The 13677-nt window shown below is 46.3% G+C and overlaps 1 protein-coding gene across 14 annotated transcripts in view; it reads left to right on the forward strand.

Moving 5' to 3' along the window:
* LOC143512574 (membrane-associated guanylate kinase, WW and PDZ domain-containing protein 1-like) overlaps positions 1-8110 on the forward strand; it is a 106655-nt gene extending 98545 nt beyond the window's left edge. For 11 of the 14 annotated variants that reach the window (XM_077003067.1, XM_077003073.1, XM_077003062.1 and 8 more), the window contains 4 exons: positions 264-318; positions 1348-1491; positions 2976-3114; positions 4994-8110. In XM_077003067.1, the coding sequence (XP_076859182.1) occupies positions 264-318; positions 1348-1491; positions 2976-3114; positions 4994-6060 (1405 nt within the window). In that variant the 3' untranslated portion in view covers positions 6061-8110. Of the gene's footprint in view, positions 1-263; positions 319-1347; positions 1492-2975; positions 3115-3613; positions 3703-4993 lie in introns of all 14 variants that reach the window. The other 3 variants (XM_077003070.1, XM_077003072.1, XM_077003074.1) reach the window with 1 other exon arrangement.
* Positions 8111-13677: the final 5567 nt, after the last annotated feature.

The raw sequence follows: 13677 nt of genomic DNA on the forward strand, positions 1-13677 counted from the left end.
CCATTACCACCACACACACACCTCAGAGCAGCACAGAGCTGAGGTAGGAGAGAAACACACACACACGCACGCACACACACACCATTACCACCACACACATGTGTCAGAGCAGCACAGAGCTGAGGTGGGACACACACACACACACACACACACACACACACAACACACTGACCAAAGGCTCAGCCTACAGGCCTTCTTTTCAACAAATGGCGTTCTCGGTTACATTAAATGTGTTTATAGTCATCTATTCTTTACCTCCTCAGGAACAACAAAACAAAGCAGGCCCCGCCCCCGCCCTCAACACAAACGTCCAATCAGGTCAGAGCTGTTGGGTGTTTCATTTGCATTCGTTTCTGTGCATGTCCTTTGTTCTGTTGAGACATTTCACAACATCTTTGCAAAAAACACAGACAGCTGATTGTGCTTTTTCCTGTACCTTCGGTGCGTTTAAGTGTGTGGTGTGAGATCAGCCTTTGCTTTCTTATATTTTAAGTAGAGTATTAGTAAATTAGCATTAGTATATTAAGTCGGCAAAGTTTATCCTGGAACAGGAGTTGGGGGATGACGGTACATATTTAATTCAATAAACTTTAGCCTGTATGTATGGGGTGACATTCCTTTACTTTGGAAGGAGTTCTTATGAGTCACTCTTGAGTGTTTGCGTCAGCAGTGCCAGCAGAGTTGGTTAAACCTGCCTCATCCTGGCCCATTCCTGTGGGCTTCAGCAGCACATATGAAGCCACTCGTGGACGTTTTTCCACATGAACATGAACCTGGTTACCTGAAGATGTAGCGCTTGGCGTTTGTGGATGTGGAGTTGCAGTGAGTCATCTGTAGCGCTGCGTGCTGCCTCTTCTCAGACTTCCTTCTGGAGAGGATTTAAACATTCATGACTAAGCATTGATTTGGCCATTTATGAGGAAGACCTAAGTGAAATCTGCACTCCGCCTCGCAATACCTACTAAAAGCAGAAGTAGATGTGCGAGACGTTTTCAGCCCGTGTTGTATCTTCTTCAGTCAGATTATCTGCCTGTCTGTTGAGTTTGACTAGTGACAACGCCCCCGGTGTTAGAAGTCTACCTGGAATGGAATAAAGATTGGGTTACTTCTTTCAGCTGAGACCTTCTGCGGAGATGATCCTTTTCCCTTGCACGGAGGAGATCTTTTTTGAATTCTTCCTCCAGCAGAGTTTTTGAAATTCCGCCTGCAGTGCCTGGCGTGTCTCTTCACTTTCACTTGTTTATTTTTTGTTTGTTTACTTTTTGTTTTTCTTGTGTGCATGCGTGTGTGTGTGTGTGTGTGTGTGTGTGTGTGTGTGTGTGTGTGTGTGTGTGTGTGTAAATGCAGGATGCTGAGTTTTACTCGGTTGATCTGGAGAGAGACAGTAAGGGCTTTGGTTTCAGCCTGCGTGGGGGGAAGGAGTATAACATGGACCTGTACGTGCTGAGGCTGGCGGAGGACGGGGCCGCCGTGCGGAACGGCAAGATGAGGGTGAGCCAACCGTACCTGAGTAGATCCAGCCTTACCTGAGTAGATCCAGCCTTACCTGAGTAGATCCAGCCTTACCTGAGTAGATCAGTCCTTGCCTGAGTAGATCCAGCCTTACCTGGGTAGATCCGGCCTTACTTGGGTAGATCCAGCCTTACCTTGGTAGATCCGGCCTTGCCTGAGTAGATCCAGCATTGCCTGAGTAGATCCAGCATTGCCTGAGTAGATCCAGCATTACCTGGGTAGATCCACCATTACCTGAGTAGATCCAGCATTACCTGGGTAGATCCAGCATTGCCTGAGCAGATCCAGCCTTGCCTGAGTAGATCCACCATTACCTGAGTAGATCCAGCATTGCCTGAGTAGATCCACCATTACCTGAGTAGATCCAGCATTACCTGGGTAGATCCACCATTACCTGAGTAGATCCAGCATTACCTGGGTAGATCCACCATTACCTGGGTAGATCCAGCATTATCTGAGTAGATCCCGCATTATCTGAGTAGATCCAGCATTACCTGGGTAGATCCAGCATTACCTGGGTAGATCCACCATTACCTGAGTAGATCCAGCATTACCTGAGTAGATCCAGCATTGCCTGGGTAGATCCAGCATTACCTGGGTAGATCCAGCATTACCTGGGTAGATCCACCATTACCTGAGTAGATCCAGCATTGCCTGAGTAGATCCAGCATTGCCTGAGTAGATCCAGCATTGCCTGAGTAGATCCAGCATTACCTGGGTAGATCCAGCATTACCTGAGTAGATCCAGCATTGCCTGAGTAGATCCAGCCTTGCCTGAGTAGATCCAGCATTACCTGGACATCCCCTCACAAACCTCCCTCACCTGACCACTCCTCCTACGGTACTGAATAACTCCCTACGTACTCAATATTATATCAGTTTGATTGTATTATACTGTAGACAGTTATATTGTAATTCACATATGACAACATGTACTTTCCAGTAAAGAGCTCTACTGTAATGACTTTATCTGTGCATGAGATCAATCTGTGCTGCTGTCTGTTTTCTAGGGACCACCTCTGACTTACACATTATTCTTTTCTTTTACACATTTCAAAGCAAGCCAATGATCTTTTACCAGTTTATTAGTATATTAGTATTTCACATTATATTAGAGAGAGACATATATAAATACGTATATAAATCAGTTGAATAGATTTGCATTTGCATTTATATTATGTTAATAAATCATTTCCACCATATTTTGTAACTCCAAAGCCACTAGTAGCAGCCACTGGAGTTTTGTTGACCTTTTTTGTAAATTCAGCCACTACATGCATTTCATTTGTTGACCAAGCCGACCACGCCCTGACAGTCGTGCCCCACGTTGCCATCACGAAGCCCCGAACGTTCGCAGACACCCTACCGAGTAGCTTGTGAAAAGGCGGCGCCTCCGAAGGCAGCCAGCGGTTTTCCCGCTCGACGCCGTGACCTCTTAACGCCTCCGGCCCTCCCGCTCGCAGGTGGGAGACGAGATCTTGGAGATCAACGGCGAGAGCACCAAGAACATGAAGCACTCGCGCGCCATCGAGCTGATCAAGAACGGCGGCCGCCGGGCGCGGCTGGTTCTGAAGAGGGGAGACGGATCCGTGCCGGAGTACGGTGGGTCACCGTCACCGTGAGCGCTCGGCCCATGAAGACGCTCCGCTCTTGGGTTCTCTCTCCTTCATAGTCTCGTCTCGCTCTGTAGTGAGAAGAAGAACATCGTCTCCTCACAACTCTTCTCTGTCTCACTCCTCTCGTCTTCTACCTTAGTGTCTCCTGCATTTGAACTGTTCTTAATATTTTTCTTTTTATCTGACTTTTTTTTTTTTTTATAGAAACCATCAGTTACTACTGGTAACCAAAATCCTTGTTTTTATTTTTCCCGGATAAAAAAAAAAACAAGTTATTTATTCAATATGTATTCTGAAGACTTTCTGTATGCACACTGAGTTATTTTAAGAGAACAATCTTCAGACAGTAACTCTGCTGAACAGAAGTCTAATGTGTAAGCAAATCTCTCACCTTTCTCTGACCACACCGAAGATCTAAAAATCTCCTCCGTTGTTTTTCTTTCTTGTTTATCTCTGCTCTGTCTCTCTTGCTGGTGGGTTCATAGCTATGATGGCCCCCCACCTCACTGCGTGCTTAAGGAATGATAAACTGGGAGAGCCCTTCTTCTACCTAATGGGCCAAAACCAGACCACGGTTTGTAGTGCACTATTCCCCTTCGTGATTGTTCCCTCCGCCCATGCCGAAGCCCGTGGAGTTTGCTCACGCTGCCCTGCGACCCCCGCCCCGCCCCCACCACCTCACCTCCACTGTGCTTTCATCTCGCCTTGTGAATCCATTTTTACCTATAATGCACTGCGCTGACCTCTGACCCCACGCTACAATCCATGAGGAAGCATGGATCCCCCCCTCCCCCCACAACCCTGCGCTTAGCATTTCACCCCAGACGTGCATGATGTTGACATGCTGACGTGCGATTGGTGGAGATGGTGTTCATGGTGTTGGTGGTGATGCAGTCTGTCTTGGGGAATACTGTTACTGGATGGACTTAACGCCATTTACAGTTGCTTTTCCTTTCTTATGTAATATTGTTTACTCAAATTACAAGAAGAATAGCACCTTAAACAGTCTAAACTGCTTTATCGAATAACTTCCATTGTAGTCTTCTCTACATTAAGTCAGTTTTAGGCTTTGTGGCGTTTTCAAGCCAAGTTAATGACAGTAATGAAGGTCACCAAGTTGAAATGTTTGCATGGTTGCCAGAACCAAATAGAGATTATTGTTGTCTTGCTTTAAAATGTGTTGTTAAAACTAGTGCCTGATGATGAATCTAGTTAGCGTGGTTTGTTGTTAAAGCATCACAATCTTGAGAAAGCACACCAACCTCTAAACTGAATGGATTTATATCCATTTATTGTTTATATCCATTGTCCAGAACTGTGTCCAGAAATGAACTGTGTGACAAAAGCATGTGTGTTGTCCTTCTGGGTGATGATGTCCAGTGCATGTTCCCACACTGAATGGACCTCTGTTATGCGTCTGTGATGGATCCTTAACGGAGTAAAGAGTCATGACGGTTTTGTATGATGTTAGAAAATAACATCACTTGTATTCCTGAAGCACTAGTTGGTCCAGCCTCCCCGTGGAGGACCACTGAGTGTCCGACATGCTTGGGTAGAGGCATCACACCAGAGTCCACTTACATTACACACCATTATGTGTAATGTAGCCCACACGGACCTTGTTTTAAGCATGGGTGACTGTTTTAACATTGATCCATTTGTCATCAAACAAAGATAATTTGTCTCACACACACACACACACGCATATATTTATATATGTTTGAATATACTAGTCTTGGACATGTAGTTATTCATGCTTACTACATGTAGTCCATTTTGTTGTACTACCATTTATAACTTAAAAATGAAAGGTAGAATATTTCCAAGAGAATGTTTAAGTTTTCTCTCTGCGTGCGTATTTGCAGACGGGCCCAATGACGGGTACCCTGCCCCACCCGGGACACAAAATCTTTCGGAAGTGAGAACCATGCCGTCTAAAGGGCGACTTCACCTCCCATCGGAGTCCAGCTACACATCAGACTACCATACACCACCCTGGCCCCAGGAACAGCGGCTGAGAGAGAGAGAGCGAGAGAGGGAGAGAGGGAGGGAGGACTACAGGGACTACACCCATTATCCCAGAGCCCCCCTCCACCACACCTGGAACAACGACCGTGCCGGCCCCCGCGTTCCCTCCCCGTCCCCCGAGAACGACAAGAAGAACTCCCGCCGCAAAGTGAAGAAGTCTGAGTCGGAGAGCGGCATCGCCAGGCTCTTCAAGACGCTGAGGAAGGAGGGCGGCTTTGGGAGGAAGCCCTCTGACCGGGAGCTCAGGGAGGAAGGGTGCGAGCGCTCCCTGGAGAGGAGAGCCCGCCCGGGGCCGCAGGCGCGTCGCGGCTCCCTGGACCGCTCACCCACGCGCAGGGGCGGCTCCTCGCCGGACCGGCGCCGGGCCAAGTCCATGGATCGGCGGGCAGAGCGCACGCACCGCGACTACTCCCCGGACCAGAGCTCCCGCTCCCCCAGCCAGGTCCTGCTCCGGCCGGCCGCCACGCCCGAGAGACCCTTCCAGCCCCAGCGAGAGCCTCAGACGCCGGGCAGGAGCTGCCAGGAAGAGGCCTACCTCACCTCCACCCCGGAGAGGCCCAACAACAGCCAGAGCGCCGCGTCTTCGCTCTCCCGCGGCCGCACTACGCCCATGCGAGGCCCGAAGAACGCCAACGTGCCGCGCGACCTCTCCCCCTCGGACCGCGGCGAGCGCGAGCAGTGGCACCTGAGCAACGGCACCCCGGACAGACGCTACCGGAGGGAGTCGGACAGCAGCAGCAACGGGAGCTGCCTGGACGAAGCTGCCGGCCCCCGGCTGAAGGACTACTACAATGTGCTGAAGGCCGGCGGTGTGAACGGGATCAACGCGGACCGGGCTCCTGCACAGCACCCTCAGTCCAAGAGACGGCTTTACAAAGAGAACCACACGGACCTCAGCATATGAACGCGGGAACCCACCAGACTCCACTGACGCATGAGCCCTCGCAGAGCTGGACGGCTGTCGACATTGAACCGTTTCAAAAGATCTGATGGGTTGAGTGATTGAGTGACTGATAGAATGGGTGACTGACTGATTGGTTGATTGATTGATTGGTTGGTTGTTTGATTGGTTGATTGATTGGTTGGTTGTTTGATTGGTTGATTGCACACTTGGTTAATTTTACATCTGCACATTTTTCAGGACAAATTTCCACAGATCAGCCACACGTGTAGAAACGGAACGATCTCACGTCTACTTTCTTCATCCTGTTTGTTTTTTATAACTCTTCAGTGTTGTGTTGACCAGAGAGTGAGGTTTGTGCAAATCTGTGTATCAGTTTAGTCGAGAGATTCCAGGCTTTTATTAAAAGAAAAAAAAGAACTTCCTCCATTATTTTTGTTCGAATTCCTCAACATTAACCAGAAAAACTGTGTAAAGGCACCGCCCAGTTCTCCCCGGACTTGTTCAGTTGTGCGTGTTGCGCGTTCCTCCGTTCCTCATAACTGCGATGTTAGCAGACCAGAGCACAACCCTTGACTGTTTGTTAGTATATTTTACGGATGACTTCATAAGTTTACATACGTGCGTGATCATCTCAAGTGAAGTAAAAGAACACAAACTATGATGCTACTAATGAAGTAATATATTTAAAGTATATTTATTTTGAAGAATTGGCACATCAAAGAAGTTGATAGGGTGTTTTCTTAAATGAAACCTTGACGCTGGATCCTGATCTACTGTATATGATTATCTTGATGAGTTTGTCTCTCATATGCTGTGGACTGATGCACAAGAGGGTTCCTCTTCCTCACCTTCCTCATTCACAACAGCCACGTCCCATTTTTGAATCCATTCCATTATCCAAAAAATCCCAAACCAGCTGATATCCATCAGTAATCGCTGACCGACTGGGGCAAGATCATAGCCAGTGTAGTTAAGGGAGTTAACTGATCCCTTACGCTTTCATCCATGCTGATCTGAAGGAAAGCAATGCAGATCTGACAGGATACGCAGCTGACAATAGTTTGACTGAAAAAAACTCCTGTGTCACTTGGAAAGCATATATTACCAGAATCATGGCAGAAGATTTGGTACAATCTGTCCAACTGAGCCATTCGGTGTCTTTGCACTGGAGTATGACTAAAGCTAAGTGACTGTGGGATTGATTTAATTTTTTTAATTATTATTATTATTTATTTTTATTTTCTGGTGCACATGTGCCTGTGTATACAATGTTTTCAGATTTTACAAGCCAACATAATCTCTTAAACATGATCACAAATAAATAAATAAATAAATATGCGAGTTTCATTGCTGCCGTCTTCGTAGTACGGTATCAAGCCACCGATCTGCCAGCCGCCATCTTGTGGACAGATTTTTACTACTGTATGTAACTACTAGCAGCCTGTGGAAGAAAGGAGACCGTTGCCTTTTCTTGTACAAAAGAGAATTTATGAGGATCCTCCACCTTGAGGACCATGATATGGTGTGTTTATACTCCTCATGTGGAGGCTGAGACCCATATGTGTAATTTATACTCCCATGTCAGGCATGTGTAAGGATGTTTCAGAACCAGAGAGGTCCGAATGTTGATTTCTCGGGATGGGGGAAAAGAATTTAGACCATAAGGGTTGAACAGATGTTATTTGGGGAGGGGATTGAATATCTCTCATGATGCATAGCCTGCCTTTTTATTATAGAGCACTTGTATACTTGTCTGTGGTCTCTCTGCAATGTTATCTGGACTTTAATGCTTTTTCTGTGTCAATGAGAAGCAGTACATGTATATGGGCCAATCTTTTTTATCAAACACTATGCATATATAGATACTACATTGTCCATAGCTTTATCTGACTCATGAGGCGATACATAACATTAGTCTAAGTACAAGTAGATGTTGACTTATCCAGTAAAGCTTTTTTTTTCCTCCTTCAGATGGATCGCAATGTATATGTAGCTATCAAAAAGAAGTCTGTGAATGCTATTTTTATTATCAAATAAAGTTTTCCATACAAATTCATAAATTCCCTGTACCCTTTTTTCATTCATATCAATCCGGGCTGCTGAAATATGTTGTACGAAGCTTTGCAGCATTATAAAAATAACATGACCTGGTATTGCTAAGGGTAGCACATGCACATTCCCAGTCATAGACCACCCAATAAACTGCAAACTGGACAAGAAGTTTCATTTTCGCACAAGAAGAATACATAAGAGTGGTGTTCAGAACTGGATCTCAAATCCGGTTCTGGAGTTTGTAAACCCTAGTTGATTAAATTATTAACTTGTTCCCTATATCAGTCCCCCCAGGATTTCGCGGGCCTTTTTTGTGATTGTTGCGGGCTAAAATGTTTGATGTTGCGGGTGTTTTTCAAAAAAATTGCGATGGAAGTTGCGGTGTGTTTTTGCTTTTTTGTGAGTACATTACAATAGGGAGTAAATGTTGTATGGTTTCCTCTATTTAGTAGTCCATTTTAATGATCTATTTACCTATTTATTCAGGGTTGCCATCATTTCAAGATCGCTTGAAGTGAGATTTGAACCTTTGGGGGGGGGCTGGCGAACATTAATTGTTGACGGGGAGGGGGGGCGGGGTTAGCGAACGTAAGTTGTTACCGGGCGGCCTGTAAAATGGACACAAATTAAGTATTTAGACCCTCGCCGCTTGCGTGCGCTGCAGTGACTTCGCGGGCTACCGTTGCATTGTGGGGAATGTAGTGTTTGTGGGTGCAAAACACCATCGGGCGGCTGTGGCCTGCGGGCCGGTTCTAATAGTAATTAAATATCATCCAGGGGGCCATAGATAATCAATTCGCGGGTTGGATCTGGACAGTTTATCCCCGTTTTCATGTAGTGTACCGGGATACTGCTTTTCCCGATCTTTTTGCCGTTATTTTCGTCGCTCATGCTGCTTTCAGTCTGCTCCTCTTGAACGTATATACGGAGGTAAGGCGGGCGTTTGTCGACGTCACATCAAGACGACATCAGTGATTGGTCAAATTTGCGGGAAAGTTGCGGTGATTGGCTGAAGTTGCAACACCGCCCTGAATTCGCGGAGTTTGCTTGAAGTTGCGTTGAAGTTGCAAATCGCAACATCGCAACTTTCTGGAGGGTCTGCTATATACACCTGACTCCTGGGTAACACCTGACTCCTGGATAACACCCGACTCCTGGTTGACACCTGACACATGGGTAACACCTGACTCCTGGTTGACACCTGGCTCCTGGTTGACACCTGACACATGGGTAACACCTGACTCCTGGCTGACACCTGACTCCTGGGTAACACCTGACTCCTGGCTGACACCTGACTCCTGGATAACACCTGACTCCTAGCTGACACCTGACGCATGGGTAACATCTGACTCCTGATTGACACCTGACTCCTGGGTAACACCTGACTCCTGGGTAACAACTGACTCCTGGATAACACCTGACTCCTAGCTGACACATGGGTAACACCTGACTCCTGGTTGACACCTGACTCCTGGTTGACACCTGACTCCTGGCTGACACCTGACTCCTGGGTAACACCTGACTCCTAGATGACACCTGACTCCTAGCTGACACCTGACACATGGGTAACACCTGACTCCTGGTTGACACCTGACTCCTGGATAACACCTGACTCCTAGCTGACACCTGACGCATGGGTAACACCTGACTCCTGGTTGACACCTGACTCCTGGGTAACACCTGACTCCTGGGTAACACCTGACTCCTGGATAACACCTGACTCCTGGCTGACACTTGACTCCTGGCTGACACTTGACTCCTGGGTAACACTTGACTCCTGGGTGACACCTGACTCCTGGCTGACACCTGACTCCTGGTTGACACCTGACTCCTGGCTGACACCTGACTCCTGGTTGACACCTGACTCCTGGGTAACACCTGACTCCTAGATAACACCTGACTCCTAGCTGACACCTGACACATGGGTAACACCTGACTCCTGGTTGACACCTGACTCCTGGGTAACACCTGACTCCTGGGTAACACCTGACTCCTAGATAACACCTGACTCCTAGCTGACACCTGACACATGGGTAACACCTGACTCCTGGCTGACACCTGACGCCTGGGTAACACCTGACTCCTGGCTAACACCTGACTCCTGGTTAACACCTGACTCCTGGTTAACACCTGACTCCTGGATAACACCTGACTCCTGGATAACACCTGACTCCTGGATAACACCCGACTCCTGGTTGACACCTGACACATGGGTAACACCTGACTCCTGGCTGACACCTGACTCCTGAATAACACCTGACTCCTGGGTAACACCTAACTCCTGGCTGACACCTGACTCCTGGGTAACACCTGACTCCTGGCTGACACCTGATACATGGGTAACACCTGACTCCTGGCTGACACCTGACTCCTGGGTAACACCTGACACATGGGTAACACCTGACTCCTGGGTAACACCTGACACATGGGTAACACCTGACACATGGGTAACACCTGACTCCTGGCTGACACCTGACACATGGGTAACACCTGACTCCTGGCTGACACCTGACTCCTGGGTAACACCTGACTCCTGGCTGACACCTGACTCCTGGGTAACACCTGACTCCTGGGTAAAGGGAGGGTGAAAAACCTGCAGTACATGGACCATAAGGACTGATGTGAAAACCTCTGTTACATGGCAAAACGCACGCAATACAATGCTAATATAACACAAAATAAAAAAGTTGTAATATCCTTTGTTATTGGCCAAGCCGCTCCTCAAGATAACTGAAGATATGTGCCATCGCCTGGATGGAAATAAACAACAACAAAAAAAAATGCGCAAAGTTAGGCAATAGCATGACGGGATTTACCACGCAGTAACGACGCATGTTGTAGATCCTGTGGAAGATCTATGTATAAACGTATCACACTGCAGTTAATCATGATGCTCTGTGTGAGTGACACCAGCGTCACGCAAACGCCCCCACGAGACACCAAACCTGGCCAGCTGACCTTGATGGGTGGTTGCCATGGAGACTGAGTGAAGAGTGTTCTGCATCACTTGTGTGGAGTCTGAAAGGTTCAGTGTTCAAGCAGGAGAAACGCAGTTTGTCATCGCCACTGTAGTTTTTAATGACAAATTAAAATACGCATTAACATACCGCTAACGTATTACCATCCGCTTAGACAGTACGACCAGAGATTTGGCCGTCTTCTCAATGATCAAGAAACATACGAAATTATGAGACTAATTCTATATGTAGGAAAACATTAGATGATTTTGTTAGCTATCATATGTAAGTGGAACATACTCAGTTTCACCCACATTAGCAATCTAAGTTAACAAGGCATGAACTTACCATAATCTAACGCTTCCTAAAGTTTATATAGAAACATCGGCACTGCACGCAAGTAAATTTATATCTATAAAACCGCGGCGCCCATTCAAGCGGGTGGGGGGTGGGGTTGTTTCATATCTGTATTGTTTATTTAATTAAGATGTAAATTTGGCAACTATTGTTATTTATTACATAATGTTATGGCCATTTAATATTGTGAGTTATCAAATCTCACAATTTTTCTAATTGTGACGTTTTCAAATCGTGTCAAATATCGTATCGTGTAATGGTATTGGTTTCTTCCAGAAGTTGTGATGATATCGGTTGACTATCGCGCCAGCAGACGCGGGTGTCCTGAATACGCGTCAGATCCGTCAGGCTGCTGAATTATCCTGACGTGGTTAATACGGAGCATCAACCCCTTTTTCAAACGTGTGAAAGTGAAATGCAATTAGTCATACGCATTTAATTGCATTTGAGAAATATTGGCACCTATGCTTTGCGACATAGGTGGCAATGGCTAGTTAACCAGAATCGCCATCGCTCGAACAGACGTCGCTGCTCGCTATTCACGCTATTTTCCATGACAACGCTGGGCAGGGCCATCTTGGTTGACTTTGTGTTGGAACTTCCGGTGCTACGGATACGCTGATAACGATTACAAGCAAAACGACAACAAACACAAAATGACTAGCATAATATGTTCAGTTAGAGCAGAGGTGGCCAACCCGTCAGAGACCAAGAGGGGTGGCGAGTGTAAATTATTAGCGGGGGGGATATAAAATGGACACAAATTAAGTATTAAGTAAAAAAACAAACACAAACTTCGATATAAACATAAGGCGTGATGTGCTTCAGGACTTTGTCACGTTTGGAGCACACTACGAGCTCTGTTATGTACGCAACTGTTTTTTTCTAGGTAAAAAGTGGATAAACTCCGTTATCAACACTTGTTACAACGCCACTGACCTGCGCTCACTTTTAGGAAGAAAATAACAGACAGTGTCAGTAGTTTTTAAACCTCCCTCAGTCGTGTGCGGTGCCTTTGCTGCACCTCGTATGTGGTTTATTATAAACGTGTGACAGAAGAACCGCGTCTCACCAACGAGACTCCAATCACAATAGCACAGACACTTCATACCGCTAGTCTCCAGTTTTCCACTACGCCGGTTTTAAAAGTATTAGCGGCTCGCTGGGCTTGTAAACAAACCGCACACCACGAAGATGTAGCAGTGCTTGACCAACAGTGTTACGAACACAGCTCGAAAAGATCTGAGTGTTGTGGGGCATCTTATAACTTATATCCACCGCCTTCCAAAGAAGAGGACCTGCGTCTAAGGCTGAAGGCGCTAAATTTAAAACATCCACCCAAACGTCCATGCGTCTGCTCTTACCAACACCAGATCATCCTTATCCCGAGAAATGGCTCGGTTATGAAGCTCCGATGAAGCAAACGCGTCGGGTGCTTGTGAGGCTATCAGATAAGTAACTTTTATAATCAGTGGCCACATCTTTTCCTTGCATTCATTTTATAATTTAAAGTAATTAAGTAAAGAAGTAAATAGACAAGAATGCCTATTTTATGAAAAAAATCATTAAAATATAGTAGTGTACACTAATGCAAAAATAGCTGACCGGAAGTTCTAACACAAAGGCGGAAGAAACACACACTTGAAAGTGGGCGTGGCGAAATACGGTGAATAGTGACTTGTGTTAGCATCGCCAACCCCGTCGACAGGGGGGGACAACCGGGTCTGTTGTCCCGGGCCCTAGGGCCAGGGGGGGCCATCAAAGAGCCCAGCAATTTAATTTTTATTTAAAGTCTATAATTTTTAAATAATCTTGAAATCTTTCATTAATATAAAATTATGTACTCATAATAAGCTCAATGGCTCAAATATATATGTTTTTTACCTATCTGCATATTTTCCATTAAGTGCATACACCCCCGCCTCCCACTGGAAAATGGTTTGATCGAGCACCGACCGTAGCCGGCTGGTACTGGCCCAACAGCGGGAAATACAGTGGTGGATAGTTAAAGTAAATACAGAAATCTGGAGCGCAGAAAAGAAAGGAAAAACATCACATGAAACTTTCTTGTCCCGGGCCCCAGCAAGACTGTCAACGGGCCTGAGCATCGCATTCTGTTTATTGCTAGATTGGCAAGATTCGAAGTGAGAGAATGAGTGTCAATTTCAATAACCATATGAGCACAAATAAGTAACACGAAAATCTGCAGAAAATTATTATTATTATTTTCTGGGGAAGGACCGTCACAACC

The sequence above is a fragment of the Brachyhypopomus gauderio genome, chromosome 4 (genome assembly GCF_052324685.1).
Source record: "Brachyhypopomus gauderio isolate BG-103 chromosome 4, BGAUD_0.2, whole genome shotgun sequence".
In the NCBI taxonomy this organism is placed as follows: domain Eukaryota; kingdom Metazoa; phylum Chordata; class Actinopteri; order Gymnotiformes; family Hypopomidae; genus Brachyhypopomus; species Brachyhypopomus gauderio.